The sequence below is a fragment of the Crocodylus porosus genome, unplaced genomic scaffold, assembly GCF_001723895.1.
Source record: "Crocodylus porosus isolate Cpor-Errol unplaced genomic scaffold, CroPor_comp1, whole genome shotgun sequence".
NCBI classification, from domain to species: Eukaryota; Metazoa; Chordata; order Crocodylia; family Crocodylidae; genus Crocodylus; species Crocodylus porosus.
Window position 1 is genome coordinate 18,023,553 of NW_017728910.1, and position 12,026 is coordinate 18,035,578.

Here is a 12,026-nt window from a genome sequence, read left to right on the forward strand (position 1 = left end):
AAGAGCTTAGTTTCTTAACTAAACTAGAAAGTCAAGGGTTGAAGATCTTTGCATCAATTTAAACCCATGTAGAAAAACAAAAGTAAAAATAGAAACGGGAAAATCGAGAACGAAAGAGCCGTAAAGGAGAAACGAGAAGATCTGAAGTTTATGCAAAAAAAAAAAAAAAAAAAAAAAAGTGATAACATGACAGCAAGCTATTCCTTATCTGGTTGTTAGTTGTGACCCCAGAGTTTTGTCCTGTCCCCCCACATTTGTACATTCTGCCCGCTAACCTACCATACTGGAGATCAAGTTGACTTACAAATGCATGCAAGCACGTCTGCATGTTTTTCTCTCTCAATCTCAGAAAGCAAGTCCCTTGATTTAGTAGGGCTACTCAAAGCACACGTTCTTTTCAAAATTAGGGTCTTATTGATATTGGGTAAAAACAAAAGGGAGCAGTGAAGACAACCTAGTTCACTCTACTGAATCTCAGGTCTCAGCAGTAGAAAAAAAATAGTCTAAGAATCACAGTTCTCTTTCTTACTTCATATATTCCACAGAATGTAACATGTCGCATGCACAGGGCTAACGCTGTCTAGAACATGGGGTGAGAAGAGGTTTGTGCAGAGCAGAAGCAGCACTGTGGCACGCTGAAAAAAACAGCAGCAGCAGCAAAAAAACCCAAAACAAAACAAAACAAAACAAAAAACTATTGGCCAGAAACCCCAGCTGGTGTAAATCCAAAACCCCCTGCGGCGATGGAATATTGTTGATTAACTCCAGCTCAAGGTCTGGCCCATGTGTCCAGACTCTCCCAAGCCTACAAAACTCATGTTCTTGAAGCATTTCAAGCATATAAAAACCCAGGGGCCTGAGCTAACAAAGCTGTTTTTTCTACTTGCGTACGTGAGATATGATGTTTAACTAACAGAATTCCAACTAAGCCGCTGAAGATAGAGATAAAAGAAACGGTCAATATCATGAAACATGGCTGTACGGGTTTGTAGCTATGTCACAGAATTCCACCACGTTTTTTTAAATTGGCTGAAACGATTATCCAATAACTTTTGTGAAAATGAATAAAACTGTCCGTATTAAAATACAAAAGTACTATCAATAATCACCTCTGACTTTCAGATTTAAAATTCAGTGCAATTGACAAATGCATTGCTAAAGGAAAAATGCAGCTTAAACATACTCAAAACGTTTGTGTCTATTCCTGGGAGCACAGTTTAAAATTATTGCACAGATTTTTTTTATTTTTTTTTTAATTTTTTCTTACTAATGACAGAGGTCAGCCACAGTCATGGACCTCCAGCAATAAAAGCAATATTTCAAGTGCCAGACACTCAGTATATTAGGTTTCCTACATATTGTAACACAAGGTAATTGTTCTAAACATCTGTAATATGTTCCAAAACCCAATAGCTGGCACAGAACCCTAATGGATGACTGCTTTTATGGATACGATTTTTTTTGTTTTTAAATGCTGCGTATTACAGTATTATATTCCCCAATAATAACAAATGGGGGACTCAGGATGTATTGTGGAATTAAATGTATTCTCTTTACCACTGGCAAACTGCTACCCTACCTTAGCCGAACTCAGACTTGCTTCAAGTCATGTTATACTCTGGAAACAGCAGAAATCAATGCCAAAAGAACAACTGTTAAAATGTCAAAGCTGCATTATCTGGGTTAAATCAATGCATACTTAACTAAGGGGGGGGAAAAAGGAAAAAAAAAAAAAAAAAAAGAAAGAAACAAATAGGTTAAAGTTTAGAGATCATAAGCCACAAAATTATTCGTGATCCAAATAGTGTTATAAAATCAGTAACTTTGCAAAGCTCTATAATATAAACCATTCCTTAGGTAAAATGTTTGTGACATAAATTTGACAACCTCTCTTTTTATAAATGTACACTCTTGGAAACATGATGCAACCTTTTCAACTACACATAGGCATAAACACGACCTCATGCTATCATTTACAAATAAAAAAACACTATCTGTATACTTTTAATCACATGAGCAGAAAAAGGTTTGCCATTTACATCTGTTGCTGTAAGAAAAATACTTGATATTGTAAACAGAGTAAAAGACACTATATAGTAGTGATTATTAAAAAAATAGCAGCTTACATCTACCTTATATTTGGAAAAAATGTAGTCACAGGATACAACAAACTGCAGGACTGGAGCAGCAGGGGAATTAGTGCAAGTATTCATCTTTTAAATAAGCTGAATCACTGCTATTAAAATAAACTTGAAGCAAGTCCTCTGTTTAAGATACTTTTCAGTCTAAGGTAGTAAACATTTTGCCTTTTAATGGCAGTGTTATCAAATATATGCCAAAGTCTTTTTTTTTTTTTTTTTAAATAAAGAAAATCGCATGAGATACTTTTAATACTGGAATTCGGTTAAATCACACATCTGAGCTCCTACTAACGATGATGGATAACTCTTGTAGAAGCTGTGGCATGAACCCTTGTCCAGAAAGATTTGAATCTCTTAAAAAACAAAAACTAAAGAACAAAACCCCCCAAAAACTATATTTTGCTCCTTTTCACAATAGTGCACAATTTAACCATAATTCAGCTATGGTCTCAAAGCAACAGAAGATGCTTCATTTTGCTTTTTGCATCCCTGTATTATTTTTCTTTATTTTTTGTGCCCTTCTAATTCTTCAGTTTGGCAGAATTATGTCCCAAATACGAAACTACTGCATTTCAGCCATGTCACCAGAAAAAACCATAGCGTTACCCCATTACCGATGTACTTCATAGATTAACAGGACATGATGCTTCATGTCTCAGTGGTGGGTTTATTTTTCTTCTCTCCCCAGTAACCCATTTTCCACCCTCCTTCCACCTGAAAATTGTGCTCCGAGAGCCACAGAATGTACCAAATATCCTCAGGTTTGCTCTCTCCCTTTAACAAACATGTTCAATATTTTTAGAAAAGGATCTTTTGTTTCAAGGTGAAAAATATAAACAGGAAACAGATTCATTCCTTTACTTCATGCATTCATAAACTTAACCAAAACAAAAATACCCAATGTTTAAAAGCAAAGAACAAACTACTGCTGCAGGTTTATGTAAGTCCATTTTCTCTGTACACGCAAACTGCTCAACTACCGAGAAGAAAAAGGAAAAAGGAAAAGACAAACAAAACCCCACAGTCCATTGTGGCCATGGATTTAAAAAAAAAGTGTGTGTGGGGGGGAGAAATAAAGGCTGCCATTAGTATCTTCTGAATTTGGTACATGTATGGGTCTGCTTTGTATGGTAGATTTCTCTCTCTCTCTCTTCTGTTTTTCAGATCCAAAACTTGTAAATGTTATTTTGGGGCACAGCAGATTCCAGCACTTGGTGAACAGGATTCACAAGCTGTGACAAAACTCTGTCATCCTCTTCAGGGTGTAATCTTTATTTATTTATTTTTATATACAGTATATGTATATATTTTTTTGTAGGTTTGGCTGTAGTGGACTGGCCATGGTTCAATTGGGACTATAGCAGTACATGGGTCAGGGACAGTCATTTTGGCTATGTACACATTCATAGTCGGTCCATGGCTTCCAACTAGTAGCGCTATTTCCGTAGGTCTAATACACAAACCTGTAAGAAAAAAAAAAGTATACAGAAATGCACACGGTACATAGGTTTTACATCTCTACAATTCTACATGGGATATAAGGTCAAAAAATATCATCTTGGTTGTGCACGTCAACCCTCAGACCTATTCTTGGAGACAGGGGGGAGGGCATGGTGAAGAATTTGCAGTGTTTCTGAACTGTGAGTACCTTAGACAAAAGCAAAGGGCCTCAGAACCAAAAGCAAATTGGGGGTGGGTGGGGAGGATGCAGTGGCATTTTTGCACCTCCCTTTGGCTGTGTGGGCACAGGGTCTGGATGGAGCCTCTGCTTCTGCACAGGTCTGGAACCCAAGGGATGAACACGGCTGTTACCACTCGCCTCCTTTCTCCTGCTAGCAAATTCAGCGGGGCAGGGAAGAATGGAGCATGGCAAACAGCAACAGTGTTCTCCCTCTGGGATTTTGAAGCCATATGGAAAGCAGGGCCTCTGGCCAAACCCTGCCCCAATCAGCTGGAGAGCTCAGAGCTCACTGCTCACAGAAAGCTTTCGCAGTAACCCATGCTGATGAGGCAGTGAGCTCAGAGCGCACGCATGGCACAGACCAAAGGGGAGAGAAGGCATGCTCCTTGCACCCTGTTCTTGGATCTGTTACTGCTCAGAAGTCTACGTTTCTTTACCTCTCACTGAGATTTCGTCTCCTATGTGCTGCACATTGCTTGAGAACAGAATTTAGGGGATTATGCTTAGGTGAAAAGACAATGTTTTCAATAGCAGGGATGCATGCCGTGTTTGTAGCTAGTTGCTGAAAACTGGTAAAATTGTACTGTGCTAATATATATGCAGTCCCGTGTTCTTAACACTGCCACCCTTGTCTTCTATTCCTTTCTCCCACATCCTACAGTTCATCCAGTCTCTGGTGAACCGAAAGCAAGCTTTTTGTAGCAGAATCTATTTTTTCGGTTGTCCAGTTTCTAGCACAATAAGGCCAGTTTGGGGCTTCTGAGTGTTTCTGTAATGTGGTACATATAACAATAAGAACTACAGTGATAAGACCATAAAAGCAGTAAAAATGACTGCCTTCACAAAAGGTCCATGTTTATATTGGACAAGTTATAAACTTGAGAAGGCGCACAATGTTAATCAACAGTTCTATTTGGCTTATCCAGATTTTCAGGGGGTGGAAAGATCAAAGTGGTTTTAATTATCAAAAACAAATCATTCAGAAACAATGCCTAATCTGACCATCAGATAGATAGATAGATATATCTACACATATATATCTATCTATATGCCCCACAGTAACAAAATAGGTGTACTTTTCCACCTGTTCTTTGGTAGCTAAAAGCCAAGGAATCTCTTGGGGTCCAGTTTGTATAGAACAGTAAAATTTAATTAAATCCACATTGTGGAAAAATAATAAAAGAGATTGAAACAGCCTAGAAGGTGGCATCTAATTGCGTGCACTTTCCTGTTAGAATCTTATCAAAGGATTGCTACACCTTGCAGTTCCCTTGCGTCAGAAAACTGAGTCTACAGCTATCAGAAGGATATCATCACATGTAAACTACATTTGCACTCATCATATGGTACATGAGGGCCTTCCAGTCCTTCACTTATTACCAGTTTATGGTATAACTAGCCTTGGATCAGTGGGAAGGCTGTGGTGGCTTTAAATGCATCACTTCACTAACAAACCTCAACAGAGAGCGCTCAAGATTTTCATTTTCACGTTTGGTAAGAATGTAATCAGCACCACACACTTTGTGAACACAACAGAAAAAGAACTGTACACCTAAGAATGAAGATATGCAGTCTTTCTTCTAGGATAAGTAGATGTCCAATCTATACTTCCTAGGTAGATAACAAGGGTTTCTGACCTCTTAGCAACAGGATGCTGGGATTTTACCAACTTTTGTATGACAAAGGCTATATAAAGCTTTTAACTGAGATGAAGTCTCCAGAATGTGTTTTCTTTTCTTTTTTTGTGTACTCAAAAAGCTGCTCATTTCCTGTTTTGAACTACTAGAAACCTTCTGGCCTTTCCAGAAGTTACTCTTATTTATGCCAAATGTCTCAAATACCTTAAGTATTATTGCCCACCATACAGAAAGATTTAAATAGGAGATACTTAATTTTGCTGCTTCTTGGCACCAGGAGTACCAGCCTTCCCCCTGCCCTCTCATTTACTGTGCTTTCTCTTTGGGACAGAAGGAGGATGAAGAGATCGTGCACGGTTTTTTCCTTGTGAACAGCCAATCGTTGACTGCAAATGTTTTACACATTAATATGAAAAGAACAACAAATTAATATTTTGGGGGCAGGGTGGCTTGTGCAATGGCAGTAGGGGGCATGTGTTGGGGGAGTGCTGAGGAGACCATATGGTGAGGGTGGGGTGCATAGGGGAGATCGGGGGGGAGGAGGGGATGCACGGGGGGGATCCACAGTGGGGATGGGAGGTACGTGGGGGAGAACCTGTGGTGGGGAAAGTGCAGGGTGACCCCTCAGCCTGCCTCCCCTCCCCCCAGGTTTAGCTTAGGTCCCAGCCCCAGAGCTGTCTCCACTGGTTTTGGCCTGCCCCAGCTGATCCAAAAGTCAGGGCCACTGCTGTTTCCCCTGGAGCTAGAGTTGCCCCAAGGAACACACTGGTGTCTGCGGCTTAAAATCATAATACTTCACATTTTTACTTTCATGCTGAGGATGTGACAGATAACATCCTAAGCTTCACAACACCCTTGGAACCACATGCCTATCACCCATTCTTGTTCTAATTTCTAACGTCAGCTTGAGCAGAAACAAGCACATTTTTCTGCTGCATTCACGTTACATTTTAGAAGCCAGTGATATGGATTTACTATTTATGAGAATGAGCAAAATTTCTCTTCGTTATTAGCCAACAGCCCTTCTACTTATCTAGCTAACTAAAACATGCTGAAATGTAACCTTCAGCAGAGGCTGTTCTTATATACTTACTGAACCATCTGAAGCACTCGCTCCAACTTTGTCTCCTGCTGCATTCCAGCAAACCTCAAAAATCCCTCCTGTTCCCCGATAACTGTGAACTAGAGCACCCGTCTAGAAAGAGAAAGCATGGATATGCATGAATAAGAACAGTATGCAGAACACCCGTATTACCATTTCAAATGGTCTTCATAATATTTCATACACCATCTAAGTGTCATATTAAAAGAAGCATTATCCGGCATACCCATTTTTATCAGGCTCTCTCTCATGTAGAGAAGAGCGCAAAACTGACAATCATTTAAGTTATTTAAAAATAGCAATCTTTTTGCAAAACAAGTTCCCTTTCATAATGCCCTACTGAAGTGGTTCTCAGCATTTTTAGACTCAAGGAATCCCTGGAAAAAAGGATACCTCTTAGTTTTCACTTGCTTATGGACTATGGAAAAATAATACAGCAATTCTTCTGTTGCAAGGAATTGAGATCATGATGAGTCAGAACTGCTTTTCTTATTATTGATTCCTCTGTGAAGTAGGCATTTGCACATCTAATATTCATCTAATATCAAAAAGTTCTCATGGTTGAGAATTATTGCATCAACAAAGTTCCATCTAGAGTTGTATTCCTCCTATAAAAACTTTCCAAAAACTTTCATTGGCGTACAGCATTTTTTCTTTAGCTGTTCAAAACAGGTAAAAGTATTCTTGCAACATTTTGTGCCAATATTTGTGTTCTCATTTCAGAAAACTTCATGCCTTTAACTGCTTTCTTTCCACGAACAGTGCCAAATTGAAAGTATCAAAGCCATTTTTTTCACTTGAAGTGGGTCTTTTGCTTGGAGTTCAATTTTAACTTTTTTTGGGGGGGGAAAAGGCAACGTCATATGAGAGCCTGTACTGAAACAAGTAGTAATTTAAGTTTTTGGGTAGCATCACCATCTGATAAAAGTGCTAATAATACAAAGTTTTTTCTCTTTAATCTGCACTCCAAAAAAGGACAGTGGATTATAGATGAAATGGAGAGAGGCAAGGTAAAATTATAGATATTGATAACAGAATGCAATTGGCTGCGAGATGAACTGAAATACAAATAGGCATGCTGCCAAGTAGAAGAACTCAACGGGCCTACATACGAATGCAGAATGCTGGCAAAGGCAAAGGACCTCGTCACAGTGAAACATGGTAGAAGAAGAAAAGTCAACAGGAGACTTGTACCAAAACTGAATTTTGAACTATCCAAAGACAGGGGCAATAAAGCTATACCTGTGTATTCCAGATGTGTACACATTTGTCGAAAGAGCCACTGGCCAGGTACCTGCCATCAGGGCTGAAAGCTACGCTGTACACAGGTTCTTGATGTTTCGTCAAGGTGTGGATACAAATTCCTCTGTCTACATCCCATAACCTAACAGTAGAATCAAAGGATGCACTGTAAAGGAAAGAAAGAGAAATCAGTTGCACCTCAATTTTATTTTATTTTTTTTTAATACAAGCTTTAGGAAGTTGTTGATAAAATCTCTTCTTGAATGAGACAGAGCTTCTGCTTAAACTGTTTTTTTTATTGGCCCTTTCATGCTGTTAAAATGTATTGCAAACATATATTTAGAGAAAACTTAAGTTAAATAAACAAGTGCAACTTCTTGAGTAGTAGGACAAACAGGATTAAGTATTACCTTGCTAACATAAGATTGGCATTTGGATTGTTTGTTCCAGGTCCTGTAGGACTCCATTTGATAGTATAAATTTCCTTGTTGTGTGCTTGTAAGTCATGGACACAACTGTCTTGTTTCATACTCCATATCTATGGCAAAATGAAAGAAAACACACAAACACTAGTCATAAATGCTAAGTGACATACTGATTATCTCAGCCTCTTTTTTCTCACACCAAACAGGGCCTAAATGACACCTTTTTAGGCCACCCAAATCATGGATTGACTGTTCCTTTTTCAGTGTATTAATTAAAAGTTTGAGGATTGTTCTATTGGTACTCTCTTTTCTTCAAATTGCCAGAACATCCTAGGGTTAAAAAAAAAATGAAGAATCTGTGCTACACAAACTCATCAGTGTGCGCTAATTGAAGACACGATCCAAAAATAATTGAAGGCAATTATCTGACTTTTTAGAGATGTGTTTATGTCTGGGTTAAGCAAAATATCAGCTTCCTGCTCCACTACCATGTTGTAGGAAAGGTTATTTGGGATAACTTTCTTTTTAATACAGAATAATATGTTCCTAATGCAAAAATAGTTAAGGATTTGGACTTGGTGGACCCATCAGATTCTATTTAGATTGCACGCTGCTAGCATAAAGGAAACCTGGTCATGACAGTAGCTCTGAAGTGATACTGCAATACAAATAATGACACAACTGCATTTCTTTAAGAGCGCATCTGTGTTTTCATTGCAAAGCTCGTTTTGGAGTGTTTAACTCTGCAGAGATCTAAAACTTGATATGTTAGTTATCTGTCCAAATGGTTTCTTTCTTGGTGTCTTATTTAGTCCCAACTCAGGAAAGCTTTTAAGAACAGGTAGAACTCCATCTCTTTTCAAGAAAGAGCTTTAGCATGTGTTAGGACAATTTTCTGAATGAGGAGCTTTTTGAAGAGAGACTAGAAATTGAGAGTGGGAGACAAAAGGAAAAGTGTATATAAATTCTGATTTAAAATGGCTGATTGAAAATTAACCATCACAAAGATTCAGCGGTCCCATATTAAAACCCCTATACTGATGGTTTTAATGTAAGGATGTAAGCTCTTGTACCAATGCTGCTTATATATGTGAAAACAAAACAGCGCTTTACCTCAAGCTTGGCACACCCCTGCGCCAAGCACCCTGCAAGCCCAGAAGAGGCATCACATTACTTTGATTTGGCTCACCCACTGTCAGTACAGATAGCATGCTTCAGTGCGGCTTACTGCTTTTAACTTATAGTGACTGAAATCAGCTTAAGATACAAGCACCAAAAAGCCCTGTCCAAGTGTACAATCTGTGCAGACACTGGGGAGTCAGGTTGAACTAATGTGCTTCCTCTTCCGGTAACAGTAAAGCACTGTTTTGGTGGGAGGGGGAGGGGGTTGCCCATGCCTTTCACCAGCTAACGTGTACCAGTTGCAATAGTGGCTTTGGTGATGTGGATATTAAATTGTATCAGTGAAGACTGTCAACAGATGTCCAGCTTGTATTGATAAAATTCTTACATTGAACTACCAAGCTGGAGGTGCGAACATCTGTACTGAGTATGGATTTTTAAATGGCATTAGACTATAAGTTCTTTTTACCAAATGCTATGTAAAAGGGGTGTCAAATGTATGGCCAGTGGGCCCGATCGTCTGGCCTGTGGGGCTCCCAAATGGGCTGGGAATTTGGGGGTGGGGTTTGCCATGGAAATCTGGGGTATGAAGCCCCATTTACAGAGGCATGTCAGCAATGGGGGGGTGAGGAAGGGCCACTCTGTGGGCAACAGAGTTTTGAGGGTCTGAAATATTTACACTAGATATGTAATTATTAATTCTGTTATCCAAAACCTAAGGACATTTTCACATGTGCTACAGGATGTCCCCACACTGAAAAATGGCAATGGGGGGTGCTTTGAACTAAAGCTTGTCTGATGAGTTTTAGTTCAAAGTGCCCCAGCACCATTTTTCAGTGTGTGGACACTGATGTACACGATGCTAGTCTGCTGGAGTGCATTAATTTCTGTTCTCCTCTGCTCCCTGCATGTATATAGGACTTCTAAGAGACAGAAGACGTTTCAAAGTGTATATGGTAAGAATGCATTAAATAATCTCAATTAACATTTTACTAGGGCTGTGCGAAGCTTCAGCTGCTGATTCAGTTCGGAGGGGATTTGGCCCAATTCGGCAGCCAAATCTCTGAATCCAAATCGAACTGCATCAGGAGACCAATTAAAAGGTCCGAATCAATTTGAAGCCTCCAAATTGATTCAGAAAAGATTCGGAGATTTTTGCAGGGAGTTGGACCTAGGCTTCATGCCAGTAAGTATGGGGTGGGACTGGAGGAGGGCACCATGGTGGGACCCCCACCAGGCCCCATCCCCTTCCTGCTCCCCCAGCTCTCCCGAGCCCCCCCGCATCCCCACCTGCTTTTCCAGCCCTGTCAATGGCCGCTTCGCCCAGCCACAGCGTCCTGGTACTTAAAAAGAAAAAAAAAAAAGCCCCACCCTCACTGGCTGCTGCAGTGGCCATCACACCTCTGGGGGCTTGTGGGGATTGTCCCCCTGCCTGGCAGAAGCCAGCAAGTGGATTTTTTGTTGCAAGTGACGGGACACTGGGGTTGGGCAGGGCAACTATTGATGGGGCTGGGAGAGTGGTCGGGCGATGTGGCCTTGTTTGATTCAGAGACTCAGCCATTTCAGCAGTGGCTGAATCTCTGAATCAGATTAAGCTGAATTGATTCAGGACAGTGATTCGAATCACTGAATCAAATTATTGATCCCTGAATAGATCAAATCCGAAGTGAATACTGGCGGCTTTGCACAGGCCTACATTTTACTGATCAAAGTACATTAGAGTGAATGGGTGCATCTACATGTGAAATTAAGGCAACACAAACCCCAGAGTAAGTTTGCACTGGAGTCAACTGCTCCTGTGCGTGGTGTCTACATGTGCAACCTGGACAGGAGCCATTTGAGCCGAGGCAGAGCAAGCCTCTGGCTGACCGTGCTGACCGTGTGCAATTTGCACATCCAGTAACCACCTACACACATACTTCACCGCAGTAAAGTACTGCATACTATGGCAAAGTGAATTAGTTTACTGCGCCCTAATATTGGTGACGCTTTACTGCGGAGCTAATTAGTCAACGCCGCAATAAAGTGCACATGTAGATGCACCCAACCTGAAGGGTCCATGGGCTCCATTTTCACAAATATAAAGCAATACTATGTGCCAGATTCTCATACCCTAGCTCTGTTTCAGGATACCTTGCATTTCCATTAACAAGTGGGACTCATTATGAAAAAAGGAACTAACTTATAACTAAGGGAATCTGGCCCTGAGGGACATGAGTTAGAGCTTGATATCAAATACTTCATGTGACTGCATCCTTTATGCCTAAGTATTATCAAATCTATGAAATGTAAAACTTGCCACATCTAAAACATTCAACGCTAACAGACATAGGAAAGTAGTACTGGAAATATGATAACAAGGGCCTCTGACTCAATTCAATCCCATTTTTATTTTTTCTAAGTTACTAATACACCGTGGTATTAAAGTACTGACTTGCAAGTCTAAGCCTTTATACTTATATATTTATATTGATCCAAAATATTTCATTCCACACTTCTCCTCAGTTTTGTATCACTGTATATACAGAGCCACGTTGCTCTGATTATCTGGATGCAAACACTGATGCTGAAGTCAGTTAGGGGCAGTATTCATTTAGCAAACCAGGGATAGCAGAAAGGCTTCCAGGGAAACTGGAGAGCGATATGGTGAAAGGTGTTGAGTGGTTTTTTTTTTTT

General features: G+C 40.0%; 1 protein-coding gene and 1 long non-coding RNA gene across 3 annotated transcripts in view; one reads left to right on the forward strand and one right to left on the reverse strand.

The window, feature by feature from the left end:
• The window catches only part of LOC109308452, a 2,205-nt gene extending 2,134 nt beyond the window's left edge, over positions 1-71 (forward strand). Inside the window, exon 2 of the long non-coding RNA XR_002100622.1 lies at positions 6-71. This is a non-coding gene — a long non-coding RNA (uncharacterized LOC109308452). The remainder of the gene's footprint in view (positions 1-5) is intronic.
• A 1,185-nt stretch (positions 72-1,256) lies between these two features.
• TBL1XR1 (transducin beta like 1 X-linked receptor 1) overlaps positions 1,257-12,026 on the reverse strand; it is a 176,688-nt gene continuing 165,918 nt past the window's right edge. For both annotated transcript variants that reach the window (XM_019532749.1, XM_019532748.1), the window contains 4 exons: positions 8,214-8,341; positions 7,804-7,969; positions 6,553-6,654; positions 1,257-3,604 (listed from right to left, as the gene is read on the reverse strand). In XM_019532749.1, coding sequence (XP_019388294.1) covers positions 3,578-3,604; positions 6,553-6,654; positions 7,804-7,969; positions 8,214-8,341 — 423 coding nt within the window. In that variant the 3' untranslated portion in view covers positions 1,257-3,577. The remainder of the gene's footprint in view (positions 3,605-6,552; positions 6,655-7,803; positions 7,970-8,213; positions 8,342-12,026) is intronic.